The sequence below is a fragment of the Polyodon spathula genome, chromosome 17 (assembly GCF_017654505.1).
Source record: "Polyodon spathula isolate WHYD16114869_AA chromosome 17, ASM1765450v1, whole genome shotgun sequence".
Classification (NCBI taxonomy): Eukaryota; Metazoa; Chordata; class Actinopteri; order Acipenseriformes; family Polyodontidae; genus Polyodon; species Polyodon spathula.
This window is the reverse complement of record NC_054550.1, coordinates 34,505,076-34,527,748: the sequence shown is the minus strand read 5'-3', so window position 1 is coordinate 34,527,748 and position 22,673 is coordinate 34,505,076. Positions and strand designations below refer to the sequence as shown.

General features: G+C 39.9%; 3 protein-coding genes across 7 annotated transcripts in view; 1 reads left to right on the top strand and 2 right to left on the bottom strand.

The window, feature by feature from the left end:
- Positions 1 to 8,890, bottom strand: part of LOC121330181 (calcium permeable stress-gated cation channel 1-like) — a 31,917-nt gene extending 23,027 nt beyond the window's left edge. The window contains exon 1 of the mRNA XM_041276510.1: positions 8,766 to 8,890. The gene's annotated coding sequence lies outside the window, so the exon portion shown is untranslated. The remainder of the gene's footprint in view (positions 1 to 8,765) is intronic.
- Positions 8,891 to 9,862: 972 nt separating this feature from the next.
- LOC121330317 (palmitoyltransferase ZDHHC22-like) lies at positions 9,863 to 11,913 on the top strand. 3 transcript variants are annotated; one of them, XM_041276756.1, is made up of 3 exons: positions 9,863 to 10,052; positions 10,848 to 11,405; positions 11,491 to 11,913. In XM_041276756.1, the coding sequence occupies exons 2-3, from the start codon at positions 10,850 to 10,852 to the stop codon at positions 11,766 to 11,768; spliced, it is 834 nt and encodes a 277-aa protein (XP_041132690.1). In that variant the 5' UTR covers positions 9,863 to 10,052; positions 10,848 to 10,849; the 3' UTR covers positions 11,769 to 11,913. The 3 variants fall into 3 exon arrangements, with proteins under 3 accessions (XP_041132690.1, XP_041132689.1, XP_041132688.1); XM_041276755.1 differs by having other exon boundaries at positions 9,864 to 10,020; positions 10,845 to 11,405; XM_041276754.1 differs by having other exon boundaries at positions 9,867 to 10,020.
- A 5,326-nt stretch (positions 11,914 to 17,239) lies between these two features.
- On the bottom strand, positions 17,240 to 20,918 carry LOC121330001 (CLOCK-interacting pacemaker-like). 3 transcript variants are annotated; one of them, XM_041276187.1, is made up of 4 exons: positions 20,306 to 20,918; positions 19,246 to 19,429; positions 18,643 to 18,815; positions 17,240 to 18,402 (listed from the first exon to the last, which is right to left on the bottom strand). In XM_041276187.1, the coding sequence occupies exons 2-4, from the start codon at positions 19,376 to 19,378 to the stop codon at positions 17,605 to 17,607; spliced, it is 1,104 nt and encodes a 367-aa protein (XP_041132121.1). In that variant the 5' UTR covers positions 19,379 to 19,429; positions 20,306 to 20,918; the 3' UTR covers positions 17,240 to 17,604. The 3 variants fall into 3 exon arrangements, with proteins under 3 accessions (XP_041132121.1, XP_041132119.1, XP_041132120.1); XM_041276185.1 differs by having other exon boundaries at positions 17,240 to 18,411; positions 20,306 to 20,914; XM_041276186.1 differs by having other exon boundaries at positions 17,240 to 18,411; positions 19,246 to 20,914.
- Between the last annotated feature and the right edge of the window lie 1,755 nt (positions 20,919 to 22,673).

Sequence of the window (22,673 nt, the reverse complement as noted above, 5' to 3'; positions counted from 1 at the left end):
AGAGTAACAGTACAATTAGCAGAGTCCTTCTGCAATGCTACCCCTTTCATATCTGTAAACTCATAGCCTTTGAGCAGGGGGTTCTTGTTTTTTTTCTGTTATATGATTCTTCAGTAATTATGGCTGAGCTGGCTATTGTTTAAGTAAGGTACTATATGCACAGAGTGGTAATAGTATTGACTGAGAGCTGTTTATTTATAAATGTGTTTTTTGTGACAGGCTTGGGACAATGGCACTATAGCTATTAGGCGTGTGTAGAAACTCATACTCATGGTCATACTCACAATCGCCTTTAAGAAGTATTTATCAGCAGGTATTCAATTCATTCATTAGCATGTTGATTTCATAGCAAGAAAAGCTGTCCTTCCCATAGTTTGCCAGTCAATGGGAATTAGCCTCTGAACTGAATGGTTTAAAAGCTGACTCTCATTGTCAGTTTATGGCCCTGGTACGCCAGTAAAAATGTGAGCGCCCGGGATCAGAGGAGAAGATCTATTGCTGGTCCTATTCAAGAAGTTTCCAGTAATGCTTTATTTGAACCGGGAACGATGTCCACACTTTGAAACACAACTGCTGAATACAGAATAATAACATTACTGGGATGTGCGACCGGGGGAAATTCTGCAATCTGATTAAGAATTTAGGGTTAGGATTAAGTGAACGGTTTTAGAGTAAAATTGTGATTTAAGGTTAGGGTTAGGGTTAGGGTTAGGGTTGTGTTGTTGATAGGGTTAGGGTTAGTGTTAGTGTTAGGGTTGTGTCTTGACAGCAAAGTGTGCAGAATGCATAGCATCTTCACAAAGGCTACATATACATATTCTGTATTACTGCAGACAGAACATGTATTATTCATAAAATGCTGCAAAATAATATTATTAAACAGACCTGAACTATTACAGTAAAGTACTGGTGGCTAAAACAATGCACTTTCAGTTTTGGTGTTTTGTTATGAGATACAGTGTTATGTAGCCTTTAAGAAGGGGGTTATGAGTGCCGTGTAGGTATGCTTTGCAGGTTGAGAATGAGAAGCTTTATTTGTTTCTGTAAAATGCTATCAGCACAGCAATACACAACACGGTTTGCTAGATTACAAAATGCCGTGTTCAAATTTTCTCAGACAGTGTTACACAAACATTGTTTACTGTTTGAGATTAACATGGATTTTCAGCTGGAAGCACAAACTGAAGCATCAGCACCCCCTGGCTTTGCATGGCTTTCATCACATACAGTGCTTACAATTCTGTTCAATGGCTTTCAGCACCACCCACTTTAAAAATTGTTTCAGTGCCACTTACGATGCACCGACACTACACAGTAACTACATGTGACACCTTCAAGGAAGGACACATCAAAACATCTTAATGCAAATAAAGCTAGAAAACTTAAAAGTACTTCAGTACTAACAAACGCTTTGGATATTTATCCAAAGATTCCAGGCACCTGCAAAAGCAGTGATGCTAAATATATTGCCCTGCACAATGCACTCGTACAGGACACTTCTTTATTCTCAGGGACACAAGCTTCCATTCACTACACCATTCTGAGTCTCCAAACAGGTCCACGCTCCTGCAGTGTACTGTACAAGGTTATACAGGACACCTTCAAGCCGTTATAGCTTAGGCTGTTATCAACATGAGCATGTAAGGTTTATATAAGAGCTTATAAACCTCATCTAATCACACCGACGGGGGATAGACTCTGTAACGGTAGCGGGTTACACAACACTGCCCATAACTCTCACTGTACATAAAAAAACAATGGTCATGTGATCACTGCAGGGAAGATGGCGACGTCCATTTGCCCATCGCCAGGGTTTGTTGATTCTAGAAAGCCTGTTTGTACTCTGTGTGAAATTAGGTTAGCTTTCATCAGAGCTGCCAACTTCTGCTGGCACATTCACTAGCAAACACAGGGGACTTTGTGATTATTTACGGATGTCAGCAGCTTCAACGCTAAGGAGTGGCTGCAGCAGAGGGTTTGAGAGAATGTGTAGATCCATTTTATCAGGACAGTGGTAACTGCTGTGTGCGGCTGTCAAGATTCTTTCTTTCCTGTTCTTTATAGTGATCTTTTGCCAGCAGAGAAACACGGACCTCTTCTTTGACAAAGCATAGCAGGCATAGACTGTGTAGCAGGAGGTCTTTGATCACTTGGTCTTCAAGCTTTTCACTGTCACAGACAGAAGGCTCCCCTACAACCACAATCTAAAGCTACCACAAGTGCAATTCATTTATTGTCTGCTTTGTAAGGATTTCCTGTAATTTTTAAGTACTGCAGAAAAATAGAGAATATTACACAATATTAACAAGTCCGTCTCGTTCCTCTATATTCCAAGTATGACACACAGTCAATCAATAATAAGCAGGTGGACAGTGGGAAGGGGAAGGGGAAGGGTTAGGATCTGGGTTTGGGGTAGATTTGTAAACACAAGCTGGGCCAGACATTATAAAGTAACATCTTTAAGAAACAAGGTTAAGCAGATACACTTTTGGCTAGTGCCTTCACCAGCCTAAAACGCATGTACAGGTGTTTTATGATGCTAGCCACTGAAGTCTGAGGATTAGCAACAAGGATATTCTTACTTTGCCATGCTGGCGACACAATTTGACATGTAAACTGGATGCAGTGAAAAGGTTAAAATAAACCTCTTCAGCTCCTGAATCCTTCAAAAAGGACGCTTCTCATTCCCGAAGGGGTGCTTCCTACAGCTACTGCTCATAATGGCTGAGATCTGGTATCCCAACTGCAGAAACACAATCTTTGTTTTCCCCCCAAAAGTGATGCTGTTCTTGGTGTTGAGCACAGGCTGATGTGCACAGGATAAGAGGCTGTGAACGTCCCCATCATGTTAGCTTTCATAGGTTTGAAATACTGAAAAGCCTAACAATAGATTATTCAAGAACCCACATTAACCTTGACATTACAGGCTGCCAAGAAGACATTGCAACCCTGTTAAATCTATAAAAAACCTGCAACCATGTACACTCCATCCTCTTAAACAACTCTAGCAGATGTTCTGAGCCACTTCCGAGTAGTTTGATTAGAATAACCTTCTTGACAACTTGATCTCTTTTGAATGACCTGGATTTAAAACAGCATTTTCTTTACAATAAGTGCTCTTGCACAGGGTCTCAATGGTAACCTCATTAAATCCTAAATGATATTAAACTCTTGCAGCAGGTTTATAGCAGGGGTGTCTAATCACAATCTTGGAGGCACTTTTGTCTCCAGGTTTAACAGGTAAAATGACATAATTAACTACTTCAGGGTCTGGATGCAGTTTTGATTGGTTAAACAATTTTATTGTAGGATATTCACAGCTTTACTCGTCATCATGCACCAAAAAACTGCACTCATAAAAGTATACTTCATATTACAGGGTTTTATCAGGGTACAGAACTGTGTCAGTATCTAGAGTTTGTATTGAATACTCTTAATTCCAAAACTGTAAACGGCAAAGTTTTCTTTAAACAGTTTATTCAAAATGTAAATAAATGGTGGTCAGGTTGAAAAGGGCTGTAAATCAATATTTAAACAACCTGTCTGTTTCTACAAATATTGTCTCCGATCATACATTGAACCGGCAGCATAGTTATTGTAGACATAATTAAGTTGGATATGCTGCTGGATATATTACACACTGCTAATTAATATATGTAGCTTGGGTGAAAGATTATGAAATGGAGTTTATCAGTGACAGCAGAAGGAACACAGTCTAGTGCAGACTCACCCATCTGCTCATAACAGCATGGAACACAGTCACAGTTCAAGGATTGTTAGCAAGCAAAAGGAAAAAAAGACATCTTCTAGTTATCAAAAGCTTGCAAACTGCAGCTGGAAGTCACAGAAAGAAATGCAGGCATTTACATAAGTCCCAAATGCTTCCTGTATAGTATTTGTTTCCCACAAGGTTGGAAATGGGAGAATTGGAAGGTTACGGAAATTAATATGTCCCAGTATTTGCTGTAGGGTAGTCTGCAATTCTGAAGTTCTCAAATTAAGTACAATAGCAAGCCTGTATTGTGATCTGTGCTTTTTTTAAACTTTGGCTAACTCACACTAAGATGAGCAGAGCAGGAGGAAACTGCTGTGGATGAGTGTCTAGCGGTGCTGTGTTACCAGACCTCAGCCTCACCCCTGAACTCATGCAGTACAGTACAAAACCCTCTGACAGGATGATAAATTGCTGGAAACCAGATCAAAATCAATCTTTCTTTGAAATAAGCCAAACTGACATTTCAACAGCTAGCTTCCAGAAACTTTCAATTGCAATCACTTACATCAAGTTGAATTAACAGCTAGACCAGCTTTTCAGTTAGATTGCAAGTTCAAGTTGGTTGAACATGGCCAGCCAGCCCAGTGTAGGCCTGCTGGGTGGAATTGAATCGTGACATCATTACACATCAGTTTGCACTGTTTTTGGGCCCTTTAACATAGACAAGGAAAATGAACTGGCAATATTGGAAACCTTTCAAACTTTGACCATTTGTTCCCCTATTTGTGGGGCAAATGCAATGCCTCTGTGACGAGGAGACAGACTCATTACCCCAAATACCCAAAGCTGGCTGGCTGGCAGGACCTTGGCAAAAATAAAACCAAAGAATCAGTCCTGGGCAATTTGAGAAAGAAGCCTACTGACATACAGATCTAGCATACAATTTCTATTTGTTTTTGCCAGACATCCTAGGGGGTTAAATCACACAGGGATACAGTTGCAAACATCAATATTTTTTCAATAAGCCGAGAAACTATTTTAAGGGCACTTTAACCACTGAGGTCGGGACATCCAGGTTACAGTGAGTTTGTTTCCTTGTTCTCAGCAGCTTTTCCCTTCATTTAGTTTGCATGGTAGTACTGGAAGGGAAATGCTTTTGGGATTGTTTTGGTGCCAGTGATCACAAATCAAGCCTATATCAAAGTGCATTTGACAGCTGCTTTATTTAATTAAAATGCATGCCAACGCTGAAAGCATTCTATTTATTGGTTTAAGGAGGAGAAACAGTCCCTTTCGGTTTTGAATCCCTAATCCGCAGCAGCGCCAAGGCCAATGCGACGCTCCCTCTGGAATCCTCCACATAAAACATTTAAACGTTGTTTTAAAGGCTGGTCTTTTCTTTTAACCTAGTCTCACTTGTTTATGAAAATGTTTCAAATCAGTAATTTTCTACAACCATCTAATAGGTTCCCTTACAGGTTTAGACACATTAGGAGTCATTAGTGCACATTGGAGGTGGAGAACAACAGTAACCGTTTCCTAGGCACTAGCGGATTTGCTCAATACATCACCTAAACGCCTCTTACCCTGTCCAAACCAATTATAGTCTCAATACAACGACCAGCAACACACCCTCTGCAGTTTGCATGGCCTGTCAGCTAAATGAAGGTTACCTTCAGTTACACTGTCATTCCAATTGAAATGCTTCACAATTCCCCTGGCCCCTTTCATTCTGCTGCTCTACCATCTACTGTATAATGCCTCCTCCCTCATAATTTTGTGTGAGACCGAACACAGTACTGGGCAATGCCTGTAGTGTTGCAGAAGTCAGAAGTGGATTCCTGTATTGAATGTAGCAGGAGGTTTCCGGCAGTGCAGTGGCATATTCTCAGATAATTTAAGACTGTCAATCATGTGCGCTCACACATGCTTTGTCATTGTGGGATCTCTGGCTCCAATTCCAGCCTGTTTCTTCATATACAGTAAGTGATGCACTGAAAGGAGTGGATTGAGTGGTATCATTATAAAGGCATCAGGATGAGCCATTTTTCGTATTACAGGAAGAAATACCTTTTTATTTCATTTGATTATCATTTCATTATCTAAGACAGCCCATCTGCAATGCGAAGATGCAGAAATCCTGGCTGAAATATTTTGTTCATATTTTTTTCTTAGTTTTTTTTTGCCAGCGGAGGGTATGATCCCTGGTTATGAAACACAAAACAGGGATCGGCACATCATAAACAAATCTTCAAAAACAGTCAACGAAAAACATTTGCATTTGAGCAATAATACCCGACAGAGAGGTGATCACCATTTATTACATGTTTATTGGCTATTAAACTGGTGACTGCAGATGTGAAGGGTATTTACGCACTCATATGCTCATGAGGATATGAAGTGTGCATTGTATTTCAGCTTCACTGGAAACATTTCTTTTGTTGTGTATTTTATGCCTCTTAGCTCAAATTCAACCCTGATGAAACTGCGATTAACTGTAACAGCTCTTAATGATGAATATTTGAAAATGCTGTCATTTAAAACTGAGATTGATTTCAGCTCAAGGCAACACGATACCACTCTACAAGCTATCGCAGAGCTGCACAGTAATTAAAAATGAATGCTCCTGAAATAGAGCCCGCTGCAAAGTAACCTGTGTGAATTGGCCTTGAAGTTGTGTGCAGATGGACAGATTGAATTTGGGTTGAAAAATGTACATGCGTGACAGGATGAGCCTTTACCGGGATCTAATGAATCCTTCTTCAGCAGGCAGGCAGTCCGACATGGAACATCGCTGCTGTGCATATGGACGCTGTTCCAGAATGTCAGGTCAGTGGTGCTGAAACTGTTCTCTGCAGCCGCTCTCAGGGGCCCTGAGGCAGCCAGGTTAGCTCATACAGTAAAATATAAAGAACCTAGGAGTCACCTATGGAGTAACAAGTACAGTTCCACGACAAGCAACAAAACAGCTCTAGAAATGGTTCTAGAATATGCACGTGTAGGTTCTGCTTGTAAAATGTCCTTTGAATTCTTGTTCCCTTGCTTGCTTCTTAAGAAACGTCTTGCTGAATATTTCACAGAATTTGATATGTGCAAACACATTCGAAATTATATAAGCTTTAGTGACTTTTCAAACAATTTCAAAGCTGAAAGCTCTTGCAGATAAACCATATATGAAAATACCAGTTTTTACATGCTTGTCAAGTATTAGTAAAATAATATACTGTACAGTTTATCGGTATGACTAATTCTTAATTATGGACGACATTTTTCAAAGACATTCCGGACAATCACTAAATCCCTTTGGCAAAACTAAGCAGCGCCACACCTGGAGGCAAACAGGATCTTACTTTCAGCCTTGATCCTGCCTCCAGCAATGCTAAGCAATTCCACAGGACGCTTGCTGCAAGATCATAATCACTAGAGCTGTTCATGATCACAAGCCAAGGATCCTGTTATTTTAAGACACTGCTTGGCAGTAGATTTGCATACTGTAATATACAGGGCTGGTACACTCACACATGCTGTTGCTTATATAGCTTGTGTAGAGTGATGAATTGCAATGCTGGCACACCATAAGCCATGGGAAAACTGTTGAAGCCCATATTGCATTGCTAATCAACACTGGGTGTAAACATCACCCTGCGATACAATGCGGAATATAATGAAAGTACGTGCCTTTCCCTTTCCAGATTACTTTCCAAATAATTTAACATACTCCGAAGCATACTGTACTGGAATGCTGAAACCACAAAACATGTTTGTCAAGAAATCGCAGGGTCCCACTCCCTTCAGCTCCAAGGCAGAATCAACCTGCTGTGCAGAAAACATTCTCTACTGCAGATATCAGAAAGATACCAATATTTCAAACTTCAGCACACTGCAGGCAAAGCCCCTACTGAGTAGACTGGAATCCCTGTGTACACACACACACACACACACACACACACACACACACATTGTTGGAAGTTGGAATGTTACAAAATTTGGACCGAGCTGGTGAAAATATAGGGTCTTTTGGGGTTTGAACTGAGTTTGTCGTTTTACTGCCTAGGGTCACATTGTAATCATTGTCAGATAATTACACAGGAAACTACACATAGGGTTACTATTATTACATTTCTGGAGTAGGTACTTATTATAACGCAGAGTGCAGCAATGCCAGCGCGTTTTGCGCCCCCTGCGACGTTGCCCATCATATCTTGCCAGTGTGTTTCCAGTCGTCTCCCTCACTAATATCCCTGCTCTTTATTCACAACTGCGTTGGGACTGTCCGAGTCAGCTACTCTTGCAGAGAAACCTCGTGGTGTTTTGCCTCTCTAGCTTATGTAATGTACTAATTTTGGAACGAATAAAAGCGTAGTTGTAGCTTCCGTTAAGCAGCACAATACGTTTCGATATCTTCGTTTACTAAACCTGCTGTTTACAAACACGCTGACCAACAGGCTCTGTCGTGTCATGTCTGCCAGGAACTGGTAACTAAATTATGAACAGTGCGCGTCTTACAGCAAAGTGGGGATGCCGCGTAGGCAGATGGGCTCAGCGCTGCAGTCAGAGCAATTGTTGATGTGGTGATCCGTTAAACGTGTATAACCAAAAAACAAACAAACAAACAAACAAACAAACCTAGCATACACCACAGTAACAATTGAACACGGTTACAAAATAATAATAATAATAACACGTTTCATTCAATTGGACCCCTTATAATGGGCGGGGCCACTTCTATTAATAAGAGCAGTTAGGGTATAATCTACTGTACAGTTTCCACAGTCTGCACATTTTTAATCTAAGTACTCGGTAATTTTTTTTTAAATTTCTACAGTACACTCGCTTCTCTTCAGTCGTGCACCTGTTCTTGTTCCAGAGATTCTCTCTGCAGCAGTATCGATACAACAGCTGCGGCACTTCAAACCCACCCGCTGTATCTATAACTTCAACACAACGCTACCCGCGCCTTCGAGTCGGGTATGTATTCTATAAGCCTATTTCACAGCGACCCGGGTACAGGTATCGAAGCTGACAGCACTATCAGATTGAAATAGCTCACCTGCTGCAGTTCTCCCCAGCAGTGATTGCTGCTCTCTGATTCAGATCCCACTGTCTTTTCTGGAAGAGCAACAAACAGAAACGCCCACCTGCTCAGGGACCGTCTGTAAACTTAACACCTTCATCGTGAACGCAAGTCTCGACCCGCAGTCCAGCATGCTCTGTAGAGACAGGAAGAGGGCATCTATTCTATTAACTGAACTGAAGTAATACGCTGTGTCATATGTTTCTGTGACTGTTTAAAATGCAGCTGCAGCCAAAAGAAAACCAACTCGCTATAGCGATAAACCAGACAATCGTAATGCAATGAATCTACTAACAACGTATCTAATAATAATAATAATAATAATAATAATAATAATAATAATAATAATAATAATAATACATTGGACGGACTCATTAGCTCAGGGCTTCTCAAACTCGGTCCTGGGGACCCCCTGTGGCTGCTGGTTTTCATTCCAACCAAGCTCTCAATTACTTAACTAGACCCTTAATTGAACTGATAATTTGCTTAATTAGACATTTTTACTTGTTTTCAGCTCTTGAACAGTTGCATATTTCAAGTTAGCTGTAACATTTGCTAAATCATTTGTAATTAGCCAACAGTTCACGATGTTAATTTAAGTATAACATTATCTAGGTTTAACAAAGCTTAACAAATTTCAAGACTGCGTGGTCTTAAAACAAAACAAAACAAAACAAAAAAAAAAAAAAAAAAAAAAAAAACATTAGAGACACCTGCTGGTGGGAAATCGTTACAGCAAAAAGCAGTTGCTAAAAGATGCCGAAATAGCTCGATTTTATTTATTTTTTCTCTCTGCGATCGCAAGAATTTCTGTAAATGCTATTCACAACACACCTGTGCAAATCAAAGCATTGTGTCTTATTTACACCCCTGGGGTTAGCGATAGGGTTAGGGTTAGGGTTTGGATTAGCAATAGGGCTATGTTTTGGGTTTGGGTTAGCGATTTGTTGGGCTATTCGCGCAGCCTTTGAACACTTTGCTGCTACTCGATGTTCGCTGTTTCTTTCCAACTGGGCAATAGCACAGAAGTAACAAAGAATTGATCCGCATCCACACGCCGATAGGTGGCGGTAGAACACCCAGCTATTACAGCGCAGCTGTAGCATTCGGCAAGCACCGGTATAGTCTTGGTATCTCATGACGTAAGCTCCTTTTTTATTATCTGTTGCCAGTGTGGAGGAGAGGATGCGGTCTGGGTGCTGAAGGAGCAGCTCTGGGAAGCCGACGGCAGGTACCGTTCCATATAGAACCTTTGGGTTAAAGGTACTGTCCTTGTGCGTTCTGTTATTGTAAGGTTGAGACCAGAACGCGTAGAAAATGGTACTGTTATGCAATTCTGAGTACCGAACGAACGAGGCGGTGTTTGTGATCAGTGACCGTGTGCTAGGTGTAAATTAATAATCCTACTGTTACACAACACAAAGCCAGCATTATAGCAAGTATTAAAATAGCCCTTTATTATTAACACATCGTCCTGTCCACGACCAGGGGTATATTGAATAAATAAATTTGATTATTGGAAAGTCTCACACATTTTATTTAGTCTTCCAATCTTTAATTGTGTTATAATTAGACGTTTTTTTTAATTTACAAATAATAACTAAGTAATACGGTTAAACGAAACATTTTTGAACGACTACGACGTTTTTTAGTGTTGAATTATGAATTTAACATGACCTTTTAAAAGCCGTCCAAGCGCCATTGCAGATATGAGCTATACAAATTAACAAACATAATATTGAAAACATGCGTTGAACATGCGATTACACTCATTTTTATCGTTATTTAAAATAAATATTTCTTAATTTGCTCATGAAATTAAAAAAACAAACAAAAAAACCCCAAAAAACAAGAAGCCTAGGTATTTCAAACTAGCTTAGTTTATATTATATTCCATAATTACCATGATTTCAACTCTTACAGATCTACAGCTATGACCAAAAGTGTTGCATCACATTGATTTTTATTTTTTGTAACAATATGAACATAATTGAGCTATTTGATTGGACGTCATGTAATCAAAGATGCTGCCGCTGATTGGTTGTATATTTCTAGCAGGAATGTATTTCAAGATGCTCAAACTCCGGCTCCTCAACTCCATCGCTCCTGCCTACTTCTTCACAGCCACCACGGTGACCTTTGCCCTGCAGTTTTACTTCTTCATTCCGGCCATCTTCGCGAACCCTGACGCCCGGATCAACTCCTCCACCTTGCTCCACGGCGCCTTCTTCCTCTTCCTCATCCTCAATGCTCTGGGCAACTACGTCATGACGATCCGCTTCCCTGCCGCCAGCGTGCAGGGCGCCGTGCCCCTGGTCTGCTCTCCTCGCTGCTCCGATCACGTGGACGCCCACTACCTGCTCAACGGCCACCACTTCTGTAAGCTCTGCAAGAAAGTGATCCTGAGGCGGGACCACCACTGCTTCTTCACTGGCAACTGCATTGGGAAGAGGAACATGCGCTACTTCATTATGTTCTGCGTCTACACCTCCACCACTTGCCTTTACTCTCTGGTGCTGGGGGTGGCCTATCTCACTGTGGAGCACTCCATCTCCTTTGAGAACCCTCTCACTTTCCTCACCCTTCTGCCTCTCTCTATTGGCTACTTCTTCCTGGGTGGGTGTCGCTGCTGCTTATGCCGATCACTCAAATGAAGTCTGAAATGATCAGTGTATTAATGCGATTTGTTTTTGCCTTGCAGGTGCAATCCCAGGGCTGCAGTTCTTCATTGTCCTCATGCTGTACGTCTGGCTGGGGATCGGTCTGACCTGCGCAGGGTTTTGCTGTCAGCAGATCCTGCTCGTGGCCCGGGGGCAGACCTGGTGCCAGCTGAGGAAGGGGCAGGTGGTTCAGACACGCAGCCCCTGGAGAAGAAATCTGAGCGATGTGTTCGGGAGGCAGTGGGTTCTGGGGCTCTTCCTCCCCGTGCAGACTGTGGGGCGGGTGCAGGACCACGCTGCTGATCAAAAAGACAGCTGAACACGCCACTGCCATGTATGCAAGCATTTTATTTATTTACATCAATTGCGGCTCCAACATAAATCAGAATCACGTACAGCTCTGGCCAAAAGTTTCGCAGTTAACTAATTTCGCTTCATAAAGTCAAATGAAACCTGCTGAATAATGTTACGTTTTAACATATTGAATTACGTGCCACTTTGTAGTTTTCCATATACCTAACGAAAAACTGACACAAATTGAAAAAATTGACATTTCGAAATGTAGCTTGAAATACTGTGCTACTATTATGGCTTCCGGTAGACTTTTGCAATGTAATTTGTATTTTGTTTGATTACATGATGTTAAATAAATTATATTGTTTTTGTTTTTAAACAGTGTCTTAATCTTAAAATCCTAGGTGATGCTAAACTTTTGGCCATAGCTGTTGAGTATAGCAAGGTTGTGACCCAGACAGTGGTGTTTTTAAACTATTTCCTCTAAAAGAGTTCAGGGATTTTGTCTTTTCCTGGGATATTCAGTTGAAGGCAGAAGGGCTACGAAGAGCAAGAGGAGGGAAAGAAAAGCATTTCCATTTGAAAGCAGGCAAACTATGTTTTTTGGTATTCTTTATAATGTAGATGTGTAGCACACATCCTAGAAAGACTCAATAGAATGCCTTATAAAGCAGCAGCTTGATCTTTGCGTTTTATTTTTAAATGAGTCTTCTGCAGTACTGATTGTAAATCTCTAGTTTATCCTTTGAGTGCAAATGGGAATGGAATTATTCTATCACTTTCTAGATGAAGCCTTTGAAACTAAAGCCTGTATATCTATATGTGTGGTTTAAAGTTAAAGGTGAATTTGCACATCTCTGCAGTGCAACTTTCAATTGCTTTTATGGGCAAGGTAGCACCAGCTTGGAAAAACCAACTGGCAGTGCCACTATAATATATTTTTTTTGTTATGCTGTCTATTAGTTGAAAAAAAATGTTTGGCTTGTTTTACTTTGCTTTCACAGCATAAATGGTGTCCTCAAAACATGCAATTAGGTGAATTAGTGTTGTGGTGTGACAAATAGGCTTTTGTTGGCAAAATAAAACCCAAAGCATTCTCCATTTAAGGCCGTTGTATATTCAAAGGGAATCTGTAACGGCTCCTGCTGCTAAAATCAGAAAATGATCTGATTGGATGCGCTGATACTTGCATCCTTCTTTCAGTTTTCTTCCTTCACATTATGCATTTATACAGTCTGATTAGACAAGGTGTTAGGAATACGTTATTTGGGATTATATGATTATCTGACAGTGCAACATCAGTTTCAGCAAAAGGTTTTTTTTTTTTTTTTTTTTTTTTTTTTTTTTAAACACGATACAGCAAGAAGCGTGTCATTCCAGAACCATGACTTGGAGCTATCATTCCAGCAGTTTCATTGCTGTTTTATCGATTGACTTGTATAGTGTTGGGGCTGAACCACGTTTTAAGTACATTTTAACAGTATTCAAAACATTTTCATACAGTATATGGATGTTTTTAATTCATAGCATTATGTAATCTCAGTAGAATCTGTTTTGTTATATAGCTTATTGTGGTCAAAAAATTATTGTTTTTTAGTAATCAGCTTCTGAATAATGCAGTTAATTATTTTCCTCCAAGAAAAAGTAAAAAACAAAAATAATTATATATATGTGTATAAATATATAACATTAAATAATGTAAAGAATATAAAATAATAAAACAATCAATCTGCAGTGTGATTTGGAACAGCGTTGTGCTGTTACATTATCAAACCTGATTGCATTTTCAATTTTGACTCCTAGATTTAAGCTACATGGTATCAATCTTAAAACTCAAACGAATACCTGTTTTGATCAAATAATGAAGTGATCAGAAGAGTACACAACTATGAAATGCAATATCAAGACTGCAAGGTATAACATTTTGCTTTTAGAAATTAGTTAAGCTTTGAAACAATGTATTTTTGTATATACAGTGAATCCCTATTGTAATTTTTCATTCGTCAAATCAGGTATGTTTTTTATATGTCAGGCACAGTAAAGCATATCAAGATTATACAGAAACAAATGTATATTTAAAAAAAAAAAATTGTGATACTTGTCCGTATTGAACTTTGTCTTCAAACCATTGTGATCTTTATTACAGCTATTTTAATAAAATACTGTACTTTCATGATGTTTATTGGAGAATTCTTTGTAAGTTAAGAGAAGGAGCACTGGTTTTGGTTTCATAACATACATACAGGACACACTTCAGTACAACAGTCACATGAATGGGCATTTGTGTAAATCTGTGAGTAAGCACCAAAATACCAAAAGAGAAATAATAAAATAACAAAGCAACTTCTTTTAGAAAAACACATTCATTTATTAAAGATGTTCAATGCAAACACAATCCAGTAAAAAAAAGTTAGTGTAGTACTGTACATTTTGTAGCATACTCCAATTGTATGCCTCAGAGTTGCACAGATTTTAAACTCCCAATGAGGGTTGAAGGTAAATGCCTCAAAAGACAGTCTACAAATATTTAAAAAAAATAAGCTTCAATATTAAATTAAAATCTAAAATCAATATTGCTTTTGGATGTCAAACACAGTGCTACCAAATTACTGTTGGTGCCAAAGCCCAAAAGACAAAAACTGGTACACACTATTCTTTACTATATTGGCATTAGTGCAGTCTGTTAATGTACCCATTTAAATCAGGCAGAGAAAAAAGACAGCAGTGTCACTCAATAACCACGTTCATGGCATCATGCGAGCTACAAATACGTTTTGTTCCTCTCAGGATGAAGGTGCTGAATATGGGATGCAAACATTCCCTGGGACCAAGCTGAGCTCATCTTTTACTGTGTGTGTCACCCTAGCTAAGCCTGATCCAGAGTGCATACAAGAGCTTTAGAAAAGCGACATCACTCAGTGCCTGTCATAACATGAGACATAGACAGATCATTCACCTCACTGTACATCACTCAGTGCCCGTCATAACATGAGACATAGACAGATCATTCACCTCACTGTACATCACTCAGTGCCCATCATAACATGAGACATAGACAGATCATTCACCTGACTGTACATCACTCAGTGCCCGTCATAACATGAGACATAGACAGATCATTCACCTGACTGTACATCACTCAGTGCCCGTCATAACATGAGACATAGACAGATCATTCACCTCACTGTACATCACTCAGTGCCCATCATAACATTAGCCATAGACAGATCATTCACCTGACTGTACATCACTCAGTGCCTGTCATAACATGATACATATACCTATGCTGTTGATTTTCATACACACAGGAGTGAACAAAAACAGATCATTCACCTCACTGTACATCACTCAGTGCCCATCATAACATGAGCCATAGACAGATCATTCACCCGACTGTACATCACTCAGTGCCCATCATAACATGAGCCATAGACAGATCATTCACCTGACTGTACATCACTCAGTGCCTGTCATAACATGATACATATACCTATCATTCACCTGACTGTACATCACTCAGTGCCTGTCATAACATGAGACATAGACAGATCATTCACCTCACTGTACATCACTCAGTGCCCATCATAACATGAGCCATAGACAGATCATTCACCCGACTATACCTATCATTCACCTGACTGTACATCACTCAGTGCCTGTCATAACATGATACATATACCTATGCTGTTGATTTTCATACACACAGGAGTGAACAAAAACAGATCATTCACCTCACTGTACATCACTCAGTGCCCATCATAACATGAGCCATAGACAGATCATTCACCCGACTGTACATCACTCAGTGCCCATCATAACATGAGACATAGACAGATCATTCACCTCACTGTACATCACTCAGTGCCCATCATAACATGATACATATACCTATCATTCACCTGACTGTACATCACTCAGTGCCCATCATAACATGAGCCATAGACAGATCATTTACCTGACTGTACATCACTCAGTGCCCATCATAACATGAGCCATAGACAGATCATTCACCCGACTGTACATCACTCAGTGCCCATCATAACATGAGACATAGACAGATCATTCACCTCACTGTACATCACTCAGTGCCCATCATAACATGATACATATACCTATCATTCACCTGACTGTACATCACTCAGTGCCCATCATAACATGAGCCATAGACAGATCATTTACCTGACTGTACATCACTCAGTGCCCATCATAACATGAGCCATAGACAGATCATTCACCTGACTGTACATCACTCAGTGCCTGTCATAACATGATACATATACCTATCATTCACCTTACTACTTCAAATTACGTACAAATGTATGCTGTTGATTTTCATACACACAGGAGTGAACAAAAAAAAACCTTTCAGAGTATTAAATTATGCAACAAAAATAGGATACAATGGCTCACATGAACAATATTGCTAAAGTCCAAGAAAAAGAGTTGGGCTCTTAGCATTATTCTTCATAACAATTAAATTAAAAAAGAAAGAAAAAAAAAAGGTTTGTGAGGTAGTCACTGTAATTTAAGAATTTCCTTAAGACACAGGAGAGTGTATGATGATATACTGGATTCTGAGCTCCACAAGGTATTTTGTGAAAGATGAAAGACAGGAATTGATAAATTGCCAAATAGCAATAGTACAGAAAAATGTGAGGTTTTTAAACTGGTGATGCAAACTTATTCCCAAAGTGAGGAGAAGTCTGGCAGTTCACAGGGTTGTGCAATGGAGTTGGGAGCTTTTCCTGCTTATGGTTGGTTCATACTTCTGTCTGCGACCCGAAATCAGCATAGGGTCGGATAACGCTGAATAACGTCAACACTTGCTGCATGGTCGGAGTGAAGCCGCACAGCTTTTACAGCTGCCTGCTCCTGACGTATAGCCTATTCATCTATGACAGAAGTATGAAACAGGTCTTAAACTTCAGCAAGTCACCACAGGCACCAGGTGGCACATGTGATACAGCAAAACAAACTGGAAAAAGTGCTCAGATCTGACTACAACTGACTTCATTCATTCTCGCAAACACACAAGATTCAAGCAAATTAAAGTGAGACTTTCCATTCATATACTGTGATGGACTATACATTCCAGACAGATATATGAAAGTATTTTGCTTCAATAGTTGCCATTCAGTTTTGCCACCAAAGCAGTAGGTCCTTTCAGAACCTTAGTTCAAATTTATTAAAAAATAAAATAAACTTGCAGTTTCATTCTTTTTAAATCACTGACCTGTTTAAAATTTTACAAAGTTATTTAAAATCAATAAAATTATTATATATTACCGGTAAATGCATTTCCGTTTTGACATATTAAGAGGTGCAGTATATTGTATGATGCACTTGTGAAAACCAAGACAAAGCAAAGGTGTTTATACTTGTGCACGTGTATAAACCAAATAAATTAAACAAACATCCTGCATCAGAAGAAATATGACCATTCAAATATACTGTGATCTGCAAGAAAAGGAAATGCACGTTGAACAAATTGAAGAATAGTGGTGGCCCTTTTTAATAGACTTAGACATACTGACAAGTATTGAAATTAAAGGATCTATCGTGCTAACCCACCTCCCACCAAGAAACAGTGTACCACAATGCACATTAAAACAAAACAAAACACAGAAACTAATAATTCTCTTCTGACAGCTCCCTCAAAAGATAATAACTGCTACAAAAAGATGTACTTTCACTAAAAAATTGCTGCAAGAACTTTCCAATTGCAATAACACATGCGGAGATCATGGTTTAAGGTGCATTTCCCCACAGAATAAAATGTAAAGCAGATGGAAGGTTAACAGGACACGCAGTGTCAATAAGCAATCTGCAGGATGTAGTGCAGAGGGAGTGCTCCCTCTCGCTCAGTCCAGAGCTAAATCACTTTGATTGGTTTTGCCAGCGTTGCTTTCTTTGGTAACGCATGCAGGGGTGCCACTCGCGAACATGCTCAGTTGGAGCTTGGACCAGACCTGGGGATGACCGCTTTTGATTGCTTCAACAAAAAGGTTGGTTTGTTCTTTGAGTCGATCTAACTCGCTCTGCATTTTTCGATTCTGTCTAATCAACTCCTTTGTCCTCAGCGCAACACCCAGCAGCCCTGACTTACAGAGGATGTTGTAGGTGTTGCAGAAGCGCTTCCTCTTGCTTTTCTTGTCACACTGATTGCCGACTGAACCGTCCCGTTGGCTCTCTGAATCCAGATGATCACTAGCAGGCAAAGCAGAGGATGGACAATTTGGTTTTAGTGCAGGTGAGGGGCATGGTGGGGCTAGAGGGCATGCAGTGGACAGTTCTTGAGAGTTCAGAACCGGCTCTGATCCACTTTCTAACGAGCTGCTGGGGGAATCTGCTTGACTTTGCCGACTGCTTGAGCCTGTGCTCAAAGTGGAGGACTGGCTACATGCTGCTGTGCTTGCTGTGTTTTCCCAGCCCCTCCGTGTTTTTTCCCTGCTATGCCTGTGTTTCGTTGCTGCTGCCTGGTCCTCACAAGCAGACCTGGAATTGCTCTTCTCCGTACAGCTCTCTCCCGGGTGCGGGGCTATTTTGGGATAAGATTTCAAGATAGGCAGGTAGTTTCCTGATCTTTGTTTCTTCTCCTTGAGCAGTTCTTGTCGGGTGATGGCATTTGAGACAACAGGCTGCAGAAACACAACCTGAGGCTGGAAAGCCTAAGTTTTATTGTGGGGAACAGCATTATTTGGCTGTATGATAAAAACAAACACTCAAGATGAATGACATTTAACATGAAAACATAGCATGTCTATTTAAAACTAATACCACACAATGATCGATTTGAGGATCGACTGCAAAATCTTAGTTTCAAACAAGTCTTATATAATAAGAATTGTGCCATTTAGAAAGGGTTCTATAAACAGCGAGCTGCCCCCGGTGTTATTTACCTGTTTAAGCAGAACATTGTTCATGACAATCACAGGGGAGAGTCCAGGGAAAGCACCTCCTAGCACAGCCACTTGTGCTGGCTGTGGCATGGATCCCATGCTCTGGGACAAGGCTTTATGCCCATCCTCACAATCTGTGTTCTCTACAGCACTTACATACCCTGAACTGGAATCTGTGATAAAAAAATAAAAATAAATACATAAACAATAAATGGTGCAGGTATTCACAGAAAAAACCCCCAAAACATATTTTTACATTTTACAGTATGCCAACTCACTTAAAATGCAACTGTCATATACTTATATGTCATATACTGACCTACGATCACAGCATGCTAGTACAGGCCAACAGAATACCTGATAATAAGTATGTACATTTTCAGATTCAGGAAACTGGTTCTGAAGATGTAACCCTTAAATCCCAAGCAGCAGAGAGAACTCAGTTAGTGTTCCAAGACCTATATCCTGCCCCCTTCGTGAAGGTGGCAAGGTTACTCTTGTTGGTACCAAGTTAATCACATCTGGATGAGGGACTCTCCAATTGCGACAGGGGGTAACATCACAATTGCCTTTATTAAAAAGATTTAACTGCTGAATACAGACCTGAAAATCCAGAATCCTTGTCACAATCCCTCTTCGCATTACTGGGTTGCAGATGCCTCCGCTTGCTCATAACCTCGCTGTGCAATCTTACACTGGGTCTCTTGTGACCTACACCTTTACAAGTACTGCTCATTGCTATTTCTATGGATTTCTTTAGATGAATATAAATTTCTCGCAGTGGCGCCTAGGGTGACAAAAGAAAGCATCATTCATGGTTAATTCTCTTCGATATTCATCATTCTCTAAATGTATGCAATTGGGGTTGAAAACAACGTGCTTGCATGTTATTAAAAATTCTAATCTGTAGATTCCAATGTAAAACGAGTATTTATGTGTAATTCTTTTCACGTTATAAACGTTTTCTGAAGTTTTCATTATGACATCTCTTACTTTTAAAAGTGCACTTCCACACTATACCGCACACGCGTTTGGTCGGTGTCCATGGCTACGCTGAATGCAGGGGAATCAAACTCCCAGCAGACAGAGACGTCAAGCAGATTCATGTGACCTTGACATCACTGCACTGCGAGAAACTAAAGCAAGCTTTAACATTATTATAACCGGAACATTTACACAGAACATAAAGCCTGTTTCTTTTAAAATTATGATTGGTCATGCTCCACTGTGACAATGTTCAATTGCTTCAATACAATAAGCAAACGCGGTTAGTTTCGGTCCTGCTATTTAAAAAGCAGTTTGACCAGTTCACTTGAGGCGACTGCCTGTTCCGTTCTTGACTTCACCATGCCATGACAATGTTCGTACCAAGGGCACTGTGGCTGGACTAACTTCTACTGCAAAAATACTAAACAAACACCACATGCACACTGTCACTGGGATTTAAAACAGCAACAAAATAAATGAAACCTAGTCCACCGTAGTGCTATGTGTGTGTGTGTGTGTGTGTGTGTGTATATATGTTTCAACATATACATTTATGTACCAGGTGCAAATAAAAAGACATCTTAAACATTGTTTGAGGTCTCTCTCTATTTATGATGAACGGCTCGACGGCTAATAATCGTGGCCTGTGACCAAAAAAGATCACCGACACGCATACCTGTCTGTATTCGCGCTGCCCAGTGAAAGCTGTCGATGTCTCTTCGATATGCTTGCTGAGGACACGATGCTACCCCTCTAAACGCGTCTTCCAAAGCAAGAAAAACACATGACAGATGCCTTCAACTTGCGACATTCTTCTGTCGGTTTACGACGCAGACGACCTGAAGTTGCCGTAGAAACCAGACAGACGTAGCCAGCCAGCAGGGTAAGCCCGCCTTTTTGTTGCCTTTTAGCGCTCCGATTGGTTATTATATTGCCATCTAAAAACGCGAGGTACGTGCAGCACGATTGATAGCATGCACTGTACCCAGCCTCACTTGTCGTATTATTTTCTGGTCTCAATTTTAACCAGTGCCGCTGATAAAAGAAAGAGTAATTCAAAGCAAATACCCCCTCGGCAATATCTGTTCCAAGGACGCGCTCCCTCGAAGTTACTGCTTGCTTGGCTCCAGAAATCCCTTCAGTCTGCACTTTCGTTGCCAATTGGTTCCTGGCCAAAGGTATCAGGAAATTTATTCCCTTTGCTGCACTGTAAACAGCTGTTTCATTGCGAGACACATATCCTGCAATAACAACGCGCTTTCCTAAGCGTTTACTGCAAGTACCAGCAAGAACACTACATTTCAAAAATACTGCCACATCACTAGCTGTGTATATTGAGGGTGAGTTGAAATGGGAATGTTCTGGAATGGAGGGTGTCCTTTGGTTTGTCGGAAAGCACCTCTGCCTCTACCTGTACCCGCCTCAGTACACGTTGCTGTCTCCCTAATGTTGCCTCTGTTTGCCCTGTAAAATACCTGTGCAGGTGTCACTTTTATTCTGCACCCTTCCTGGATTTGTGAAATATGTACTTTGTCACACATATCAATCTGGCCAAATATAGCAATGATGTGACGACAGCATTAGATCTGTTCAATTCAGAATGACTCAAAGCCCCTCAAAACAGATTAAATATATGTATTTTTATTAACAGTAATGCATTTATATACAATATACATTATAGACACAGCCTTTCCAGGTCGTCAGTTATTTACAATAGTTATTCTTCCACGGGTCAGAATGTCACAAGCTGTCAAAGTTTACCTGCTTGTAAATATTTCCTGCAAAACATTTCAATCTCAGGTGCAAAGATGTAAAGATGCTACAATGTCTAATGATTTCGCATCCTCACTGCAGTTTCAACCACATTGTTTTAATGTTTTAGTTGTATGAAGTGAGGACCAGTGGCTTTATTGGTCCACACACAAACACTGCTTTTACTTCAATAAAAAAAAAAAAAAAAAAAAAAAAAAAAAAAAAAAAAAAAAAATAAAAAATATAAAAATAACACAATTCTAGAGATCTACACTTAATTAATTATATACAAATTGTTCAATGTTATCAATTTTTTTTATGTGTTTTAGAGTGACTCGAGAAGGGAAGCTAAAGACAGGGTCATCTTAAACAGATTCGACGTGACATTTTAGTAAAATTTGTAAAATCAGTTTTATAATTCCTACTCCTCCTTGAGAAATTCTCCCTCGATATGCAAACCCTGCCAGTGTTAGCAATGCTGGGATTCTGTATTGTAAAGCAGCAGAAGTGAATGAATGCTGCTGGTCGATCAGTCATGCCTTTAGACCATAACCAGCCAGTGATAAAGCAACTTTGGAGACAGACTACAGATGATAAGACCGGATCCCTTACAGACCAGGAATCCTTTTCTTACTTGCTAAAAATTGAAACCCGTCCAATCCAATATCTGCAAATTAAAATGCACTACATAAAACAAAACAAACAAACAAACACTGTACACATGCAATCCAAGTCTTGACAAGGGTTGTCGTGGACACCAAGCATCAACATTGTGTTGTCATATTGTATCATGCTGGGCAAAAATTCATATCAATCGTTTGTTAAAAAATACAAAAGTTACCTCCATGAAATAAAAATATTGAAAATATTCTGGGATTGCCTGTAGCCAAAAAAACAACATTCATTTACAGTTTTTTTTAAAACGAAGTAGAAGATTTAATGAAAAACCCCTAAGAACTTAATAAATACAGTTACCGTTGCTTAGGCTTAAAAGAGCAGAGATGCGTTTTTAAATTCGACACACCGGAACCATTCCAGAACTACCTAGACTGAAACTGTATAGCTACCTAGAAACATCCAGACCTGCCACTGCTAAAAAACAAGAACTGGTCTGTTTTATTTGACAGAGACTGGCCGATTGCAGGTCCCAGCTTCAGTGGAACATGAGTACCACTAGATGGCGCCACCTCTTTGTAATTTTAAGAGGGAGTTTGAATCTTGATCAAGCTTAGTTATATTTTTAAGTTGATTTGGGACTGCTAATGTAAAGTTTTGGCATAAAGTAACCCTTA

What these genes read in the sequence shown, in the direction of transcription:
- LOC121330317 (XM_041276756.1), top strand. Translation starts at nt 10,850, where the DNA reads ATGTATTTCAAGATGCTCAAACTCCGGCTCCTCAACTCCATCGCTCCT. An exon ending in TATTGGCTACTTCTTCCTGG is followed by an intron (nt 11,406 to 11,490) that starts GTGGGTGTCGCT and finishes TTTGCCTTGCAG; the next exon opens with GTGCAATCCCAGGGCTGCAG.
- LOC121330001 (XM_041276186.1), bottom strand. Translation starts at nt 19,378, where the DNA reads ATGAGCAGTACTTGTAAAGGTGTAGGTCACAAGAGACCCAGTGTAAGA. An exon ending in CAAGGATTCTGGATTTTCAG is followed by an intron (nt 18,816 to 19,245) that starts GTCTGTATTCAG and finishes TTTTTATCACAG; the next exon opens with ATTCCAGTTCAGGGTATGTA. An exon ending in ACAATGTTCTGCTTAAACAG is followed by an intron (nt 18,412 to 18,642) that starts GTAAATAACACC and finishes AATAAAACTTAG; the next exon opens with GCTTTCCAGCCTCAGGTTGT.